We start from the raw sequence: 14,317 nt of genomic DNA, 5'->3' as shown, positions 1-14,317 counted from the left end.
CTTGTCGCGCTTTCGTTTCGTCACCTCCCGTCCTTGCGCGTGCTCGCTTCCTTGGCCTTGAGTTCCGCGACCATCTGCCGCACACGCTGCTCGGCTTCTTGCCGATCCAGCCGCGCATGCAGCGCATGCAATTGCCCCTCGAGGATCGGCTTCAAGGCGAAGAGGCCTTCGCCGCCGGTCAGGCGATGCTCGTTCACGCGTCCGTCTCGAAAGTTGTAGGTGCGCACGCGCTCACTTCTCAGGCCCGAGCAGACCTGGAGGGAAGAAACACAGTGGAAACGCGTTCAGAGAGAGCGCGACGCGCACTGAGAGACGCATGCCCAGCCAAGGATCCGTAGGGTTCCGCGCAGTCTTCTAGCTGAGAGACGGGTGTCGTGTGGGAAAAGAGGCAGAGAATGCAAGAGAAGACACACACAAAAAGCAGACGAAGAAAGGAGACCGAAAAGGAGAAAGAGAAGGAAACTCGGAAATGGAAACGCACCTGCTCTCGCCGTTCTTCTCGCATTTGCTGGACGACTTCCTCTTCGTGGCGAGCGGCCAACTTCTTCAGCAGAATTTCCTTCGCAGCCTGCAGGCCCCAAAAGAAGCACACATGTGTCTCCTCTGACTCCGTCTGTGTGGCTCCGCGATCGCCTCAAACCGCTGTCCCTACTTTTCTCCTTTTGCTTCCCTTCTCTGCCTGCTTCTCTCTCCATCTCCTCTCCGGTGTCCTCTCGTTTCGCGTTTGGAGTCGCGCGTGGCTGCTGCGCCAGGGGACGCACCTTTTTGTTTGCGGCCTGGGTCCGCTCCTGCTGACAAAAGATGCGAATTCCGGTCGGCGCATGCAGGAGATCGACGGCGGTTTCGACCTGAGGGACAGAGACCGAACGCACAGCAAGGCTAGGAAAGAGACTTGAAGCCTCCCGGGGCGTCTTCCGACTTCTCTCTCCCTTTCCGTCACCGGTCTCGCGTGACGAGCGATTCGAGCGGCCAAAAAAGCGGCGAAACGGCGCCGGAAAAAAAACACCTGTGAAATAACACCTGGACGAGGAGAGAGGTAGATCTCAGAATCCTCCCGCACACTCTGCGGCCTCCGTCCTCAGGCGCCGGCGTGCCCGAGAGAGGGTCTGCAGCTCCAGGAGACCGAACCTGCGAGAGATAAATATATATCTTGGATGAGAACCGTGCATTCTCCCCAAGAGACACACACACACACGCAGCCGACGGGGCGAGAATGCCCCGGGGAGATCGGACACCGCCTTGTTTGCGGAGAAAAATTCATGCGTCTCCGGGGAGGCAAAAACGTCCTACCTTGTTGACGTTCTGGCCGCCGCAGCCTGACGAGCGGGCCGTGCGAATAACGAGGTCTGCTTCGTCGAGCGCCACGCCTTGGAAGTTCTAAGAAGAACGATCGACACGGAAGACGCGCGCGGCGTGGGAGGCACGGCAGGCGACGGGCGCGCAGAGACGAGGCGGAGAAGAACGCATCAAACCGGCACCGCTTTGAAAAACGGAAACGAAAACGGAGTCACAGACACACACGCGCGCGAGGAGCTGACGGAGAGAACGCGAGCAACGACCAAAGTGCGGCAAACGCCGGAAAGGGTTTTCCACCTGGAGACACGAAGAGACAGCAGGGACAGTGCGAGACACGAGGGGGAAACGGCGACAGGCGGAGAGGCTCCAAAGAGAGACACGAGAAGGCGAGTCGAGAAGGCAGACCGAGGGTTGGAAGAGCACGGAAACTGGACAAGACATGTCGAAGCAGGCGTTTGCGTGCAAATTCGACGAGTTTGCGCCTGCGGAGAAAACCAAAACTGGGGCGAGAGAGACGTCCGTACGTGCTCAGCGACGATCGCGACAGTTGCCGTGGAAGTGTGAATCCGACCCTGTGAAGAAGGCGACAGCGCGAGAAAGGAAAGCGGAATGGGAAGACGAAGACTCTCGGAGAGGTTTCGGAATTCCTTCCGCGTGTCACAGAGGCTCTGTTCTGGAACTCTGGTCCACGGCGCACTTTTGCCGCGATTCCCTTCTCGAACGCGTGCGCTGCGGAGTCACAGACGGAGCGCGCGAGGAGCCTCCCGTGCAGGCGTGTTGAGCCACGAAGTGAACCAGAAACGGGGTGTCTTCTCGCTTTTTGCAAACGACGCAAGCAGCGCAGACTCGAAACGCCCTTCCGCCGTGTACCTGAGTTTCAGTGCGAGGCACTCGCTGAACACGGTGCACGCCGCTCTCCTTCAGCAGCTGTCTGTACACCCCGGGGCCCTCGACTCGGAAGGCAATGCAGGTGACGCCGCCGAGAGCGCCAGAGACGGCGTTCCGTTCTTCTTCCTTCGAGGTTGGCCGAGAAGAGCCTGCACGCGATTTGCGCCGCGCAGGCGCCGCGTCGTCTCGCCGCTGCAAAGCGGGAGATTTGGAGCCCGCGTTCGGCCCCGCCAGCTGGAGTTGAGCGAACCTCCAAGTCTTCTGGAGCTCGAAAAAACGCGTGTACATCTCGCAAGAGAGAGAAAGAGAAACGCCAGAAAACGAGGGTGGGGGAGGCGCCAGCGCCGCGAAAACAGGACGAAGGGTTCGCGCCACATCCAAATATAAGACGCGAAAAGAAAGAAAACAGGCGCAGCCAACAACCACGAAAAGCTGCATGCATACAGATATACATACGTATGCATGCATACACACATGACCCTTTAAGATTCCCATTTTCTATCCGACACACAATTATATCTACATATGCATGTATGTATGTATGCATGCATGTATGTATGTGCGCATGCATACACGTATGTATATATGTGTGTGATTCTGTTCATATATTCGCCCATATACGTGTACGCTCACATATTCATACATTTATACTGTTTTATATCGTGTCGCTCTCCGTACAAGTATCTGTGTCTGCCCTTCTGTACGAGATTCAGAAGTCTAGGTGAAGAGACGGTGTGTGCACACGAACTTGGAAGGTAGGAAAGGAGAGGCGGGAGAAGAGAAATGGAGGCGAAACAAGAGATCTTGAGTGAAGTCCAGGTCCCTTCTCTCTTTGTTCCCGCGATTCTCTCACCTCGGCGAGATCTGTCGCCCAGAGCTGAGCCTCTTCGCCCCCTGCGGCGGGGCGGATCTCCACGATCGCCACATTCGCGTTTTTGTTCTCTTCCTCTGGCATCAGCGCCACTTTCTGCGACAGGCGAAGAGAGAGCGCGTCGTCAAAAACGTGGAAACGGCGACGCGGAATCCACCCGAAAGAAAACCGGCCCCGCAGAAATGCCCTGCCGTTTTGTCCCGCCTCAGTTTCCCCTGCTCGTGCGTCGAGAGGGACAGGGGCGAGTTTTCACTTGCGAAAAAAACGGACAAGACGGACACCGTGGCAAAAGGTCGAGAACAGAGAGGGTGAAAACGGTTTCGAAGCGGTAGGCGCGATGGTGTCTCGAGTTCCCACCTGTTTTTCCTAATGAATGGAATCCCGCGCCCGTTCAAAGTGGAAAAGGAACCCTCATTTCCTCTCTCGCACCTCGATCGCTTCTTCAACAGCTCTTAGCCTGTCTTGCGCCTCTTCGCGTTCCTGCTGCAACAAAAGAATCAGTTCTTCCTCCTCGCTGCGTTCTCTCTCTCTGCCGCCCTCCCTGGATCTCTCCTTCCTTTCTTTTTCGCCGCCTCGGCCTTCGTCCCCGTTCACCTCTCCTCTTTCTCCATGTTGTCCACTGCGCGCGTGCTCGGCTTCTCCCTCTTCTTCTATCTCTCGCGCGCACCGCTGTTCTCTCGGACTGTCACTTTTTGACGAGTCTTCGCCTCTCCCTCTGGCTGTCTCCACAGCCCTGAGCTCCGCCTCCAGCTGGGTCAGGTTGTCTCTCTCTTCTTCCCACACGCCGAGCTGCTGACACAAAGAAATCACGTTCTTCGGCACGGACCCTCGAGGCGCTCGTCGTCCCTGCTTGCTCCAAAACGCCGAAGAGGACGGCGAGTCTACGGCGTCGCCTGGAGGGTTGGATTCCTCGGGGCAAGCTGACGCACCGGCGACGAGACCGGCTGCAGCGGCGCGAAGTTCCCTCAGGCTGGAAAGGAGAAAAAACTCTGACGCGGAAGAGACACTCGAGACGACTCGGCGCTTCCCGTCTCTCCTCTCCGCCGTCTCTTCTCTCCTCTCAGACGCGCGACAGGACGTCCATCGCCGTCGCCCCGCCTGCCGTCGAACCCAATCCGCAAAGGAGAAGGGTGAGAGAGAAGAGGAAAGAGAAGAAGGAGAGGGAGAGGAGGAGCGAGAGGGATACAGAGCCGAGGAGCGAGAAAAAGCGAGGGATGAACAGAAAAGAGGAGAACGAGAAGGAGAACGAGAAGAAGTAGAGCAAGACAGTCTCTGATACGGGGAGCGCGAAGCCGCGACGGGGGGAGAGGGAGAACAGAGGGCACCGCGCGAAGAGTGAGACGGGATAGACGGATCCATGACGCAGTGGAGCCTTTCCTGTCTCCATGGCGAAGGCGCCGAGAGAGACATGGTGTGGGCGAGGCCAGCAAAGGCGAGGGATGGAGCGGAGACGGTCGAGTTCGCAGAGAAGCGGCGAGAAGTCGCGAGGGGAGCGGACGGGGACGGGAAGAGAGAGAGCGAAGAGAGAGAAAAAGGAGACGAGGAAGGAAAGGCAAACGCGCGCCTGCTCGGAAGAGAAGAAGGAGAAATGAAGGACGCCCCGTCTGCGCAGGGGGAGGAAGCGAAGAAGAGAAATGAGAGGGACAAGAAGCACAGACGCAGGAGAGAGAGACACACGACAGAGGAACGCCCCATGTCGGGTGTCCATGGAGCAGAACGAGAGTACACACAAAAGCAGAGAGAGAGAATATGTGAGCGTAACCAAGAGAAGACATCAGAGTCTGTCGGAATACGGCCTCCACGGCCAGCAACTCTGTTCCTCTACATCGTCTTTGGGACAGTGTGACAGGCGAAGCCTCCGGAGAAGACACAGATGAAGGTGGAAAGGAAGCGAGGAGAGAGAGACATGAGAAAAGAGAGAGGCAAGGAGAGAGATGGGGGTTTAAGAAAAGAGAGTAAGGCAAAGAGAGAGAGAAGTGGGAAGGAGAGAGAAAAGAGAGGAGACAGAGGCGTCCTCAGGAGACTCCCGGAGAGACACAGGCGACCCGGAACGACGGAGAAGCGACTGGAGGGAGAGGAAAGAGAAGCGGGAATTGACCCCAGAGTGGAGAAGGAAAGAATCTCCGTGGTTCCACGACGAAGAGAAAGAAGAAACCGTCGATTCTGTCTTGTCAGGCGCCGCCGCAAACGCGCGCGCATGCAAGTGAGAACAAGACAACGCCGACGCCGAGAGCAGCGGAGCTCGGCCTCGCAAAATATATCACCGATGTTCGACGACTGCGGGCGAACGCTCGTCTCGACACGAAGGCGTGAACGAGGCGCCGCCAACTATTCCAGACACAATCGCCTCTCGCGCTTTTTCGCGCTTTCTCTCGGTTTCTCTCGATTTCTCTCGGTTTTTCCGTTCTCCCTTTTTCTGCCTGGAGTGTGTGTGTCCTTAGGAGCGTCTTTTACAGGCTCTGCCTCAGCGAGAACAAGAGAAGCTGTCCGCCGCGGACTCTTCGGCGGCTGCAGCCCACGAGAGAGACAAGGCGCACTCGCGTGCGTTCTCTTTCCGAGCTGGAACCTGCACGGCGCGTCCACGGGCGAGCAAGAGAAGATCTCCCGTCTGAACTTCTCACGGAAACTGTCTCCAGATGTTCTTGTGTCGGCTTCCGGAAGCGTCGGAAACGCGTTTGACCACTTTTCGCCAAAGGCTGGAACCCCCGCCGGCGAGACCTCTCTCCTCATTTCGGGTGTCTCTCTCCCTTCGAGCAGTCGGCATTGCGCGCGCGCGCGTCGCATGTGTGTATATGCACAAGTCGAGAGATCGCGAGATCGCGAGAGCGAGAGCGCGTTTCCCTCCGAAAGGAGCTCGTCCGGGTTCCTTTTTTCCTCAGCTCAGAAAGAGGAAACTCACTTTCCTTTCTCACTTTGCGTGCTCCATCGCTCCGCTCGTTCCAACCCGCAAGCGCAGAAAAAAGTCCGACGCGCATGCACCCTGCTCCGTTGGCTGTCGCCTTCCTTGAACGTTACAAAGACTGAGCCGTGAATCCTCTTTCTCTTTTCCTCTTTCCCCCTGCGTCTCGCCTTTCCTCCGTGTTCCCCAACATGGTTCGCGTCCCTGAACAGGCGTGGCGGCGCCTCGCCCAGAGAACTCTCTTTCTTTCTTCGCCGTCCGAGCCTGCTCGCGCCGCGTGCGTGTCCCCAGGCGTTCTCGCTGCCAAGCAGGCGGCGGACGAGAAATCCTTCGACGCGTCTTCGCGAATCCGCCTCTGGGCGGCCCTCGCTGCGGGTGTCTCCTCCGTCGTCTTCTTCTCCGACAGCTATCAGCGCGCCGACAAGCGCCTCGCCCGAGCGTTCGGAAACGCTCCGCGGGCAGTTGCCTGCGCAGAGAAACCAAAAGGGAAGGCCGTCGACCTCGGAGCAGTCGAAGACTTCGAGAAAGGCGGACTCTACGAGGTCGCCGTGAACGGCGGTAGGAGAACGAGAGGCGGACAGAAGAAGGTGGAGAGACAGGGAGGGACCGGAGGGAAGAGAGGGTGGAAACCGGAGGCGCGCGCTGGCCAGAAGGGAGCAGAGAGCGACAGGAAGACCGCGTGCAGCAGGGGAGAGCCTGGTGGTGCCGGTTGAAGGCTTTTCCTCCTCGCCAGGAACTCCACTGCAAGCGACATATCGGGGAGGAGGCAGCCGCGCTGCTTGCCGCTATCTCTTCTGCTTTTTCCGTCCTGTGCTCTTCGCCGCCTCAGGAAAAGACAAAGTTCTTCTCTCACGAACTGCCGACGGCACTTTCTACTGCACTGGAGCAAGCTGCAGCCACTACAGCGCATCTCTCGTGAAAGGTACGGTTTCGCGTTCTCGCCTGTCCTTTTCTCGTTCCTTTCTTTTCCATCTTCTCGTCCTTTTCTTTTCCTTTTTCTGCTGAGGCCGCCGTCGCTTCGGTATCGCTCCCGTATTCTCTCCCTCCTCGCTTTCCTCTCCCTCTTCTCGGTTTCCTGCGGCACTTCTTTCTCCCGCGTGTCGGTGATCTACGGGTGATTCGTTTTTCCAGGTGCCTTCCTATCTTTCCATCTTCTTTTCTCTTTTCTCCGGTTCGGCCCAGGTATCGTCACGGCGAAGCGAACCGTCACGTGCCCGTTCCACGATGCCGAGTTCGACCTTGAAACTGGAAAATGTGTGAACGGTGAGCTCAGCCACTCACTGTCAGTCCTCTACCTTTATCTTTCTCACTGTTTACCTCGTTCTCTCTATCTCCTCGCTCTTTCTCCCTCCCTTTCTCTTCTTCTCTCTCTGGTTGTCTCCTTTCTCTCTATATCTCTATTTCCGTCTCTCTTTCCCTCCCCGTTTCTCTCTTCTTTTTCTCTCCCTTTCCCTCCCCGTTTCTCTCTCCTTTTCTCTCTCTTTCCCTCCCCGTTTCTCTCTCTTTCCATGCCTCTCTGGGGTTCTTTCTCCTCTCTCTCTGGATCTCTCTCACTGTGTCTTTGTCCCTCGCTTTCTGTCGCTTCTCTCATTCTTTTTCTCTCACTCCACCTTTGCTGTCTTCCCGCCTTTCCCCTTCCTTTCCTCCCCCCCCCCCCCCCTCCGCGCTTCCCTTTTTGAATGGTCTGTTCAAGTGAACGACGGTCGCGAGACGGCGGCCCCCGCTACAGCTCCTGCATGCCCTCCCTGTTCTGATCCTCTTTTTTTCCTTTTTTTCTGTCTTTTCTCCTTCGTCTAGGGCCCGCGCTCAGCGCAATTCCAACGTACGCCATCGAAGTCAAGAACGGACGTGTCGTCGCGCAGATCCCCGACGAGGTGACCGTACGGGCGAAGGGGGTGTACGCGAAGGAGAAAAAAGGGAAAAAAACGGAGACGTTCGTTCTCCTCGGAGGCGGGGCAGCGGCGGCGACAGCTGCTGAGACTCTCCGCGCGGAAGGCTTCGACGGTAAGGGATTTCCTTTTCCACATCGCTTTACAACTCCCTTCACACAAAGCTTAGGCGGCCTACCCGACTCTACACTCCCTCGGCCTCGCTCACCCCCGGCCTCGCTCACCTAATGGATCTCGGCCTGTATTTGCATATTTGCATGAGCGTGGCTACCTGCATTCATGATTGATTCTCGCGTGCTGGGTCTCTTTTTGTCTTTTTTTTAGGCCGCATTGTCATGATTTGCGAGGAGTCGGTCCCTCCCTACGACCGCCCGGTGCTGACGAAGAATCTCAACGCGAAAGTTGACAATAGTAAGTCAGCGTTCGTTTCCTCGCCTCACCTCGTCTTCTCTTTCTTCTTTGCTGTTACAGACGTCTCCGCCTCCGTTTCCATTCCCTCTCGGTTATCCCTTTGCATCCGCTCCGGCAGACCGCCACGCGTTTCCTGCGCGTCGTTCTTCCCTTTCTTCTCTGAGCACCTCTTGGTTGCTTCGCAGCATGCAAAGGATCTCTGCTTCGCTTTCTTGTCTTTTTTCTCCAGTTCTTCTTCGCCCTCTGCAGACTCTTCAGGAGGAGCTGGACGTTCAGGTGCTCCTCAACTCTCGCGCCGTCGGTGTCGACTTGAAGAAAAAGACCGTCCGCCTCGAGGGAGGCGCGGCAGATGTGAACTTCGATAAAGTAAGAGGCATCCGAGGAAGTATTGCAAATTCATCGTACATCGAGACGCTTTCCTCCGCTCATTCAGGTCTATATCGCCCAATGCAGATCTATAAAAATCTACACATCGACAGAGATCCAGAGAAAAAATAGCCATACATACATACATGCATCTACGTATATATACATACACATGTATATGTATGTATTTGTATGAAGGGCATGCGTGCACCTTTGTAGGTACTGCGGTATATGGGTTGCAGTTGTAGATCTCTCGACTCCAGTGTCTTTGTGTACCGTAGAGGAGGAAATGAAGCCCGCAGGCGAGGGCGTTTGGTTTGTGTGTGACGAAATGGGTTCTCTTTTTCCCTTTGTTTTCGACGTCGTCGCGCAACTCGTTTTGTCTCCTGGCGCGCAGCTTCTTCTCTGCACTGGAAGCGAGACGCGTCGCCTGTCGGGGCTGCCGAACGGGACCGCCCGTGGCATCTTCACGGTGCGGGACGTGAACGATCTTCAGGAACTCGGGAAGTTCCTGGAGGAAAACAGCCGCTTCAACTCGAACCCTCGAGTAGCCATCATCGGTTCCTCCTTTGTCGGCGTCGAACTCGCCTCCGCCTTCCAGCGACGCGGCTGCAAAAATGTCACAGTCATCGGCCAGGTGAGAGCAAAGAAAGAGAAAAGAGAGAAGAGAAAGAGAGGAAGAAAGAGAAGAAGAAAGAGAGAGGAGAAGAAGAAAGAGAGAGGAGAAGAAGAAAGAGAGAGGAGAAAGAGAAGAAGAAAGAGAGAGGAGAAAGAGAAGGAGAAGAAGAAAGAGGAGAAAGAGAAGAAGAAGAAGAAAGAGGAGAAAGAGAGGAGAATGAGAGGAAAGCAAGAAGAGAGAAGAGAAAGAGAGGAGAATGAGAGGAAAGCAAGAAGAGAGAAGAGAAAGAGAGGAGAATGAGAGGAAAGCAAGAAGAGAGAAGAGAAAGAGAGGAGAATGAGAGGAAAGCAAGAAGAGAGAAGAGAAAGAGAGGAGAATGAGAGGAAAGCAAGAAGAGAGAAGAGAAAGAGAGGAGAATGAGAGGAAAGCAAGAAGAGAGAAGAGAAAGAGAGGAGAATGAGAGGAAAGGAAGAGAAGGAAGAAGAGAAGGAACTGAACGAGGGAAAAGAAGAGAAGCGGAGGAACAATGCAAGCGGCTGTGATGCCGGGAAGAGAGCGAGCGAGTGTTTTTTTGTCTGGGGGTGGGCTGTCGCATGCAGGCGGCGAACGCCGAGAAGACAACTGTTGCTTGCTCCCCGTGTGTGTTTTCGAGCAACGGCTTCGCGTTGATCTGTGATTTCCCTGGCGCATTTTCTTGCTGTTTCCTCTGTTCAGGAGAGCGTCCCTTTCGAGAGGATCTTGGGACATCGCGTAGGCGAAAGCATCAAGCAGTTGATCACCGGCAAAGGCGTGCGTTACTACCCGCACAGCAAAGTGACAGGTTTCACGTAGGTGCCTTGTCTCCCCCTGAAAGGTAGCCAGGTGAAAAGGACCAACCAGAAAGGCCAAAACACACACAGTGCAAGGCCCACAAAAGGAAAACGCAAATGATGAAGACGAAAAGCCGAGTGGGGCACGCGCCTGGTCTTCAAACAAGAAGACGGAGCAGTGGAGGGAGGAAGAGAACAAACAACCGGCTGGTATGGAGACCTGAAAGCAGATTTCAGTTCACACATCTGTGCGTATCCTACGTGGACCGGAGCTCGAAGAGAAGACAACTGACGTGTAAAAGATGGAACAAGACACAAAAAACACGTGGTTCGACGCGCATCGCATGCCCACACGAAACGGATCGCTCTTTTGGCGAACACGGCGAGGACTGACGCCGCGAGAGCGCACGTCGCCCCTGAGGAGAAAGAGGCGAGAGGGTTATCGCGTCTCTCGACGCTCGCGCCCGCGTCGCGACAGGTGCTTCGTTCTCGGTTCGTCTCCGGTCGCTTGACAACTGCTCCGTGCTTGCAATCTCCGTCCCGTTTTGTGCCGCAGTCTTCTCTGTCGCAGTCCACCGGCGTTGCGTCACGGCTTGTCTTTTCCTCTCCAGGTCGACCCGCAACCGCGTCACTGGTGTCGAGCTCGCCTCCGGGGAAATCATCCAAGCAGACATCGTCCTCGTGGGAATCGGCTCAGTCCCTGCCACGAAGTTCCTCGCGAACCAGGCAGACTTCGCTCTCGCCCGCGACGGGTCAATCGTCACCGACCCGCTTCTCAGGTAAGGAACTGCACATCCACACTTCCACAAACATTTACTGCTATCTAAATGACATAATCGTATATACACACATCCAAATATACACGCATATATAAATATAAAAGTATACGTATATACATACATATATGTATATATATATATATATATATATATATATATATATGTGGGACGCGGTGCGTTTCCAGGTGTACGGGTTTGTGATTCTGGGTTGAAGAAGCGTGCGATTTGCCATCTTTCGCATGAGCAGCTCGCCACGCTGAAGACGTTCATGCGTTCAAAGAATAGTTCCACGGGGGTGGTGAGGCATCTGCAAATTTCTTTTGCGTACTTGAGCGGTGGTCTGCTCGCGGAGGTGGTAACTGTGTGGAGCGGTCTATTACCACTCTGCATGCGGTTTTGTCCTCTAGATATATTCATACATATTTATCTCTCTATACACATCTACTTAAACACTCACGCATGTGTTTAGCGATGTGCGTATACCGCAATATATATATATATATATATACATGTGGGTATGTATACATGTATATGCATGTATAAATATGGGTATAAATGTATGGACTGAGGACGGGCGTAGAGAGATTGCATCTTGCATGTTTGTTGTGAAGATGCTTTGCGTTGATGTGTGCAGACTTCCTTCCAACCCGGATGTCTACGTGGCCGGTGACATTGCCACGTACCCATATGTGAAGACGGGTAAGGTCTTTTCCTCGCCCGGGATGCTCTCTTGGAGACCGGCCGTCTGCGTGTTCGCGCGTCGCCTCCGTAGTTTCGCTTCGTCCTTCCGTTCGTGTGTGCCCTGCCGAACACATTTGGAGCTCGGCTTTCTCACTCTCGTGGTCTTTTCCGCGGCAACCGTTAGTCGTCTGTGCCCTGTGCTTTCGTAGTGCACCCCCGCGTGCTTCCGTCTGGGCTCCGTCGTATTCGCCCCACCGTACGCGTGGCGTCCTGCAACGCCTGCACGTCGCCAGCTTCTCTTACCTAGACTACCAAAGTGAATATCATGATGTTCGTTTTGAATCTCGCTTACCTTTGCGACGCGATCTCGACGGCGGGGCGAGGACCCTCTTCACCTCTCGCACTTGGGCTCCATTTTTCGCATTTTTGGGCAGAAACGCCTCGCGGCTCTTGCGGTGCCGCGCAGCGGCCAGGGAGGCCTTCTTCCGGCGCGTTTCGCGCTTGTCCTCGCGGCGCCGGTTTCCCGTCTTGTCTCAAGCGGCGAGTGCTGGGTGGACCTTTTCTCCCGGCAGTCCCTTCTTTCTGCCGTCGAATGTTTCTCCGCAGGCGAGGAGATCCGTGTGGAGCACTGGGCTGTGGCGATGCAGCAGGGGCGAGTCGCGGCTCTCAACATGCTCGGTCGACACGTGCCATTCACGCAGATTCCCTTCTTCTGGACGATGATTTTTGGGAAAGCGATGCGGTGAGCAAACCAGTTCACACGTCCTTTCGCGAGGGAAGCAACGAAACTGCAAACCGCTTGAGGGCCGACCTCTCGCGAAGCGTTAGGGAGGCCGCTTCCCGCGTTCCCCGGCACGTTTTTGTGCTGAGTACAATCTGGAGGGGAGAAGGATGGATGCGCCTCATTTGTCGACTTTTTCTTCATTCGTCGAGGAGCCGTGTTTCGTGTGTCGCGTGCGTCGCTTGATGCTTTCAAGCGTTTTGTGTCCTCTTTAGGTTGCTACGTTTTGCACTGGCTTTGGCGGTGTTCTTTTTTGCGCTTCGCTTCTGGACAGATTTGCAGGATGGGTCGGCAGCGGCTTCGAAGAGGTTATTGTCGAGGGCGACATTGACAAGCAAGAGTTTGTTGCCTACTATGTCAAGGATGACCGCGTAAGACAGGGGAACACACGCGTTTCTTCTTTGCTCCTATTCCCCTTTTCTCTTTCCTCCGTCTCTCCCTGGCGTCTTAATCTTCTCGCCATATTCGTGTCTCCGTCTCCTCGTCCCGTGTCCTCTCTCGCGGGCCTCACCTTTTTTATATCTGCGGCGGGTGCAATCGCCTTCGTCGTGGGTTGGCGGGTGACCTGGCCGGGACTGTGGAGAGTTGGGGCGCATTTCTTCACTTCTTTCTGTCGTTTGGCGTAAGGTTCCTGTTCACACTGTTCGCTCCTTCCTAGTCCGCCCCGTGTTTTTGAGACGCTCCGTGTCGAGTCGCCCTGTTCGTCCTCCCTCTGGTGTTTGACATCGCGCCACCGTTTGCAAACGAGCGGTCGCGATTTCGCCACTGCGCGAGAGGCGCACTGCGGCGATCTTCAGTGTTTCGACGCTTTGCCTCCTTCGCGGGCGTGCGCGGATCGACGTCTCCCCACTTCCACTTTTTCGTTCTTCCAGGTCACAGCCGTGTGCACGATGGCTCGCGATCCGGTCGCCGTGGCGGCGGTGGAGCTTCTCGAGCAGAATTTGATGCCGTCGCCCGGAGAGTTGCGTCAAGGTCTGAAGAACTCCCAAGATGTTGTGGCGCTGGCCAAGGTAAGAGATTGTCCCAGCGGCGCACGAGAGTTGCGTCAAGGTCTGAAGAACTCCCAAGATGTTGTGGCGCTGGCCAAGGTAAGAGATTGTCCCAGCGGCGCACGTTGTGTGTGCTGTGTCCGCGCGGCAACCGTGTTCTTCACGGTGCATGCAGGCGGCGTCGGTGGGTGTCCTGGCACGGGGGCGTACGGTCAGGCTGCCTTTTCCTGCGCGCGTCGCTCCTGAAACGTGAACCTGGGCCGTCGTGCGGGTCTCATCTGGTCTCTCTCGTGTGTCTCCCTGTGTCGCCTGCAGGAGGCGGCGGCCACCAAGACTGTCAAGCGACTGGTTTGATGCGTTTTCAAGTTGGTGTGCGTTTGAGATTGTGAAGCGATGAATACGTGTTTCGTGTTGTTCCCAACAAGGAGGGCAAGAAAACGCGGTCTACAAGGCAGCGGCCGGAGAGGGGCGAGTCAGAGGACGAGAAGCCTTGCTGGCGCCGTCAGGGTGTAACGTGCCGTTAGTCTGTCTCCCGGAATGAAAGACAAAGAGCGGTAGAGGCAGTTAAGAGGTCCCCCGCCTCAATGGCGTGTCCCTTTCACGAAAGGCAAATGGGGAACTCGAGGTGGGGTGCTTTGTAAAGCAGGAAATGTCGGAGTCAAGTGAGCCAAGTCCCTGGCTCTCCTCTTCTCGCAGCGACATGTTTTGTAGGCTCGCGGGCATGTGCAAGAGACAACTACAAAGAGGTGCGTATATTTTTAGGGGATGCGAGGCAGTTCGTGTTGACGTACGCAGCCTCGGTGAGACAAATATAAAGAACGCTTGGCTGACTAGGATTATTTGTATTTGTACAGACGGTGCACGCACTGGGTACACAGACCGCAACGGCGTGCAATGCAACAGAAATCAGATAACAACTAAAGCTATACTCCCTGCTGCACATTAAAAAATGGGAGTCCTTGCATTGACAACCACCTGCACGGAAACGATCTAGGATTCTGTGAGTTTGTCGTGCCGAGAGAAACAATTTCTGCACAGG

General features: G+C 55.5%; 2 protein-coding genes across 2 annotated transcripts; one reads left to right on the top strand and one right to left on the bottom strand.

The window, feature by feature from the left end:
• Nucleotides 1–20: 20 nt before the first annotated feature.
• NCLIV_002600 (putative peptide chain release factor 1) lies at nt 21–5,981 on the bottom strand (the record flags this gene model as incomplete). Its single annotated transcript, XM_003879758.1, has 8 exons — nt 21–254; nt 482–568; nt 762–848; nt 1,291–1,377; nt 2,167–2,472; nt 3,038–3,151; nt 3,485–4,025; nt 5,968–5,981. The coding sequence occupies 8 exons, from the start codon at nt 5,979–5,981 to the stop codon at nt 21–23; spliced, it is 1,470 nt and encodes a 489-aa protein (XP_003879807.1).
• Nucleotides 5,982–6,145: 164 nt separating this feature from the next.
• Nucleotides 6,146–13,632, top strand: NCLIV_002590 (phthalate dioxygenase reductase subunit, related; the record flags this gene model as incomplete). Its single annotated transcript, XM_003879757.1, has 14 exons — nt 6,146–6,512; nt 6,784–6,876; nt 7,137–7,217; nt 7,752–7,958; nt 8,168–8,254; nt 8,484–8,620; nt 9,018–9,257; nt 9,954–10,066; nt 10,660–10,827; nt 11,462–11,526; nt 12,115–12,250; nt 12,564–12,660; nt 13,162–13,377; nt 13,594–13,632. The coding sequence occupies 14 exons, from the start codon at nt 6,146–6,148 to the stop codon at nt 13,630–13,632; spliced, it is 2,046 nt and encodes a 681-aa protein (XP_003879806.1).
• Between the last annotated feature and the right edge of the window lie 685 nt (nt 13,633–14,317).

Source organism: Neospora caninum, chromosome Ib, assembly GCF_000208865.1.
Source record: "Neospora caninum Liverpool complete genome, chromosome Ib".
Classification (NCBI taxonomy): domain Eukaryota; phylum Apicomplexa; class Conoidasida; order Eucoccidiorida; family Sarcocystidae; genus Neospora; species Neospora caninum.
This window is presented reverse-complemented; position numbering and strand designations above follow the sequence as displayed.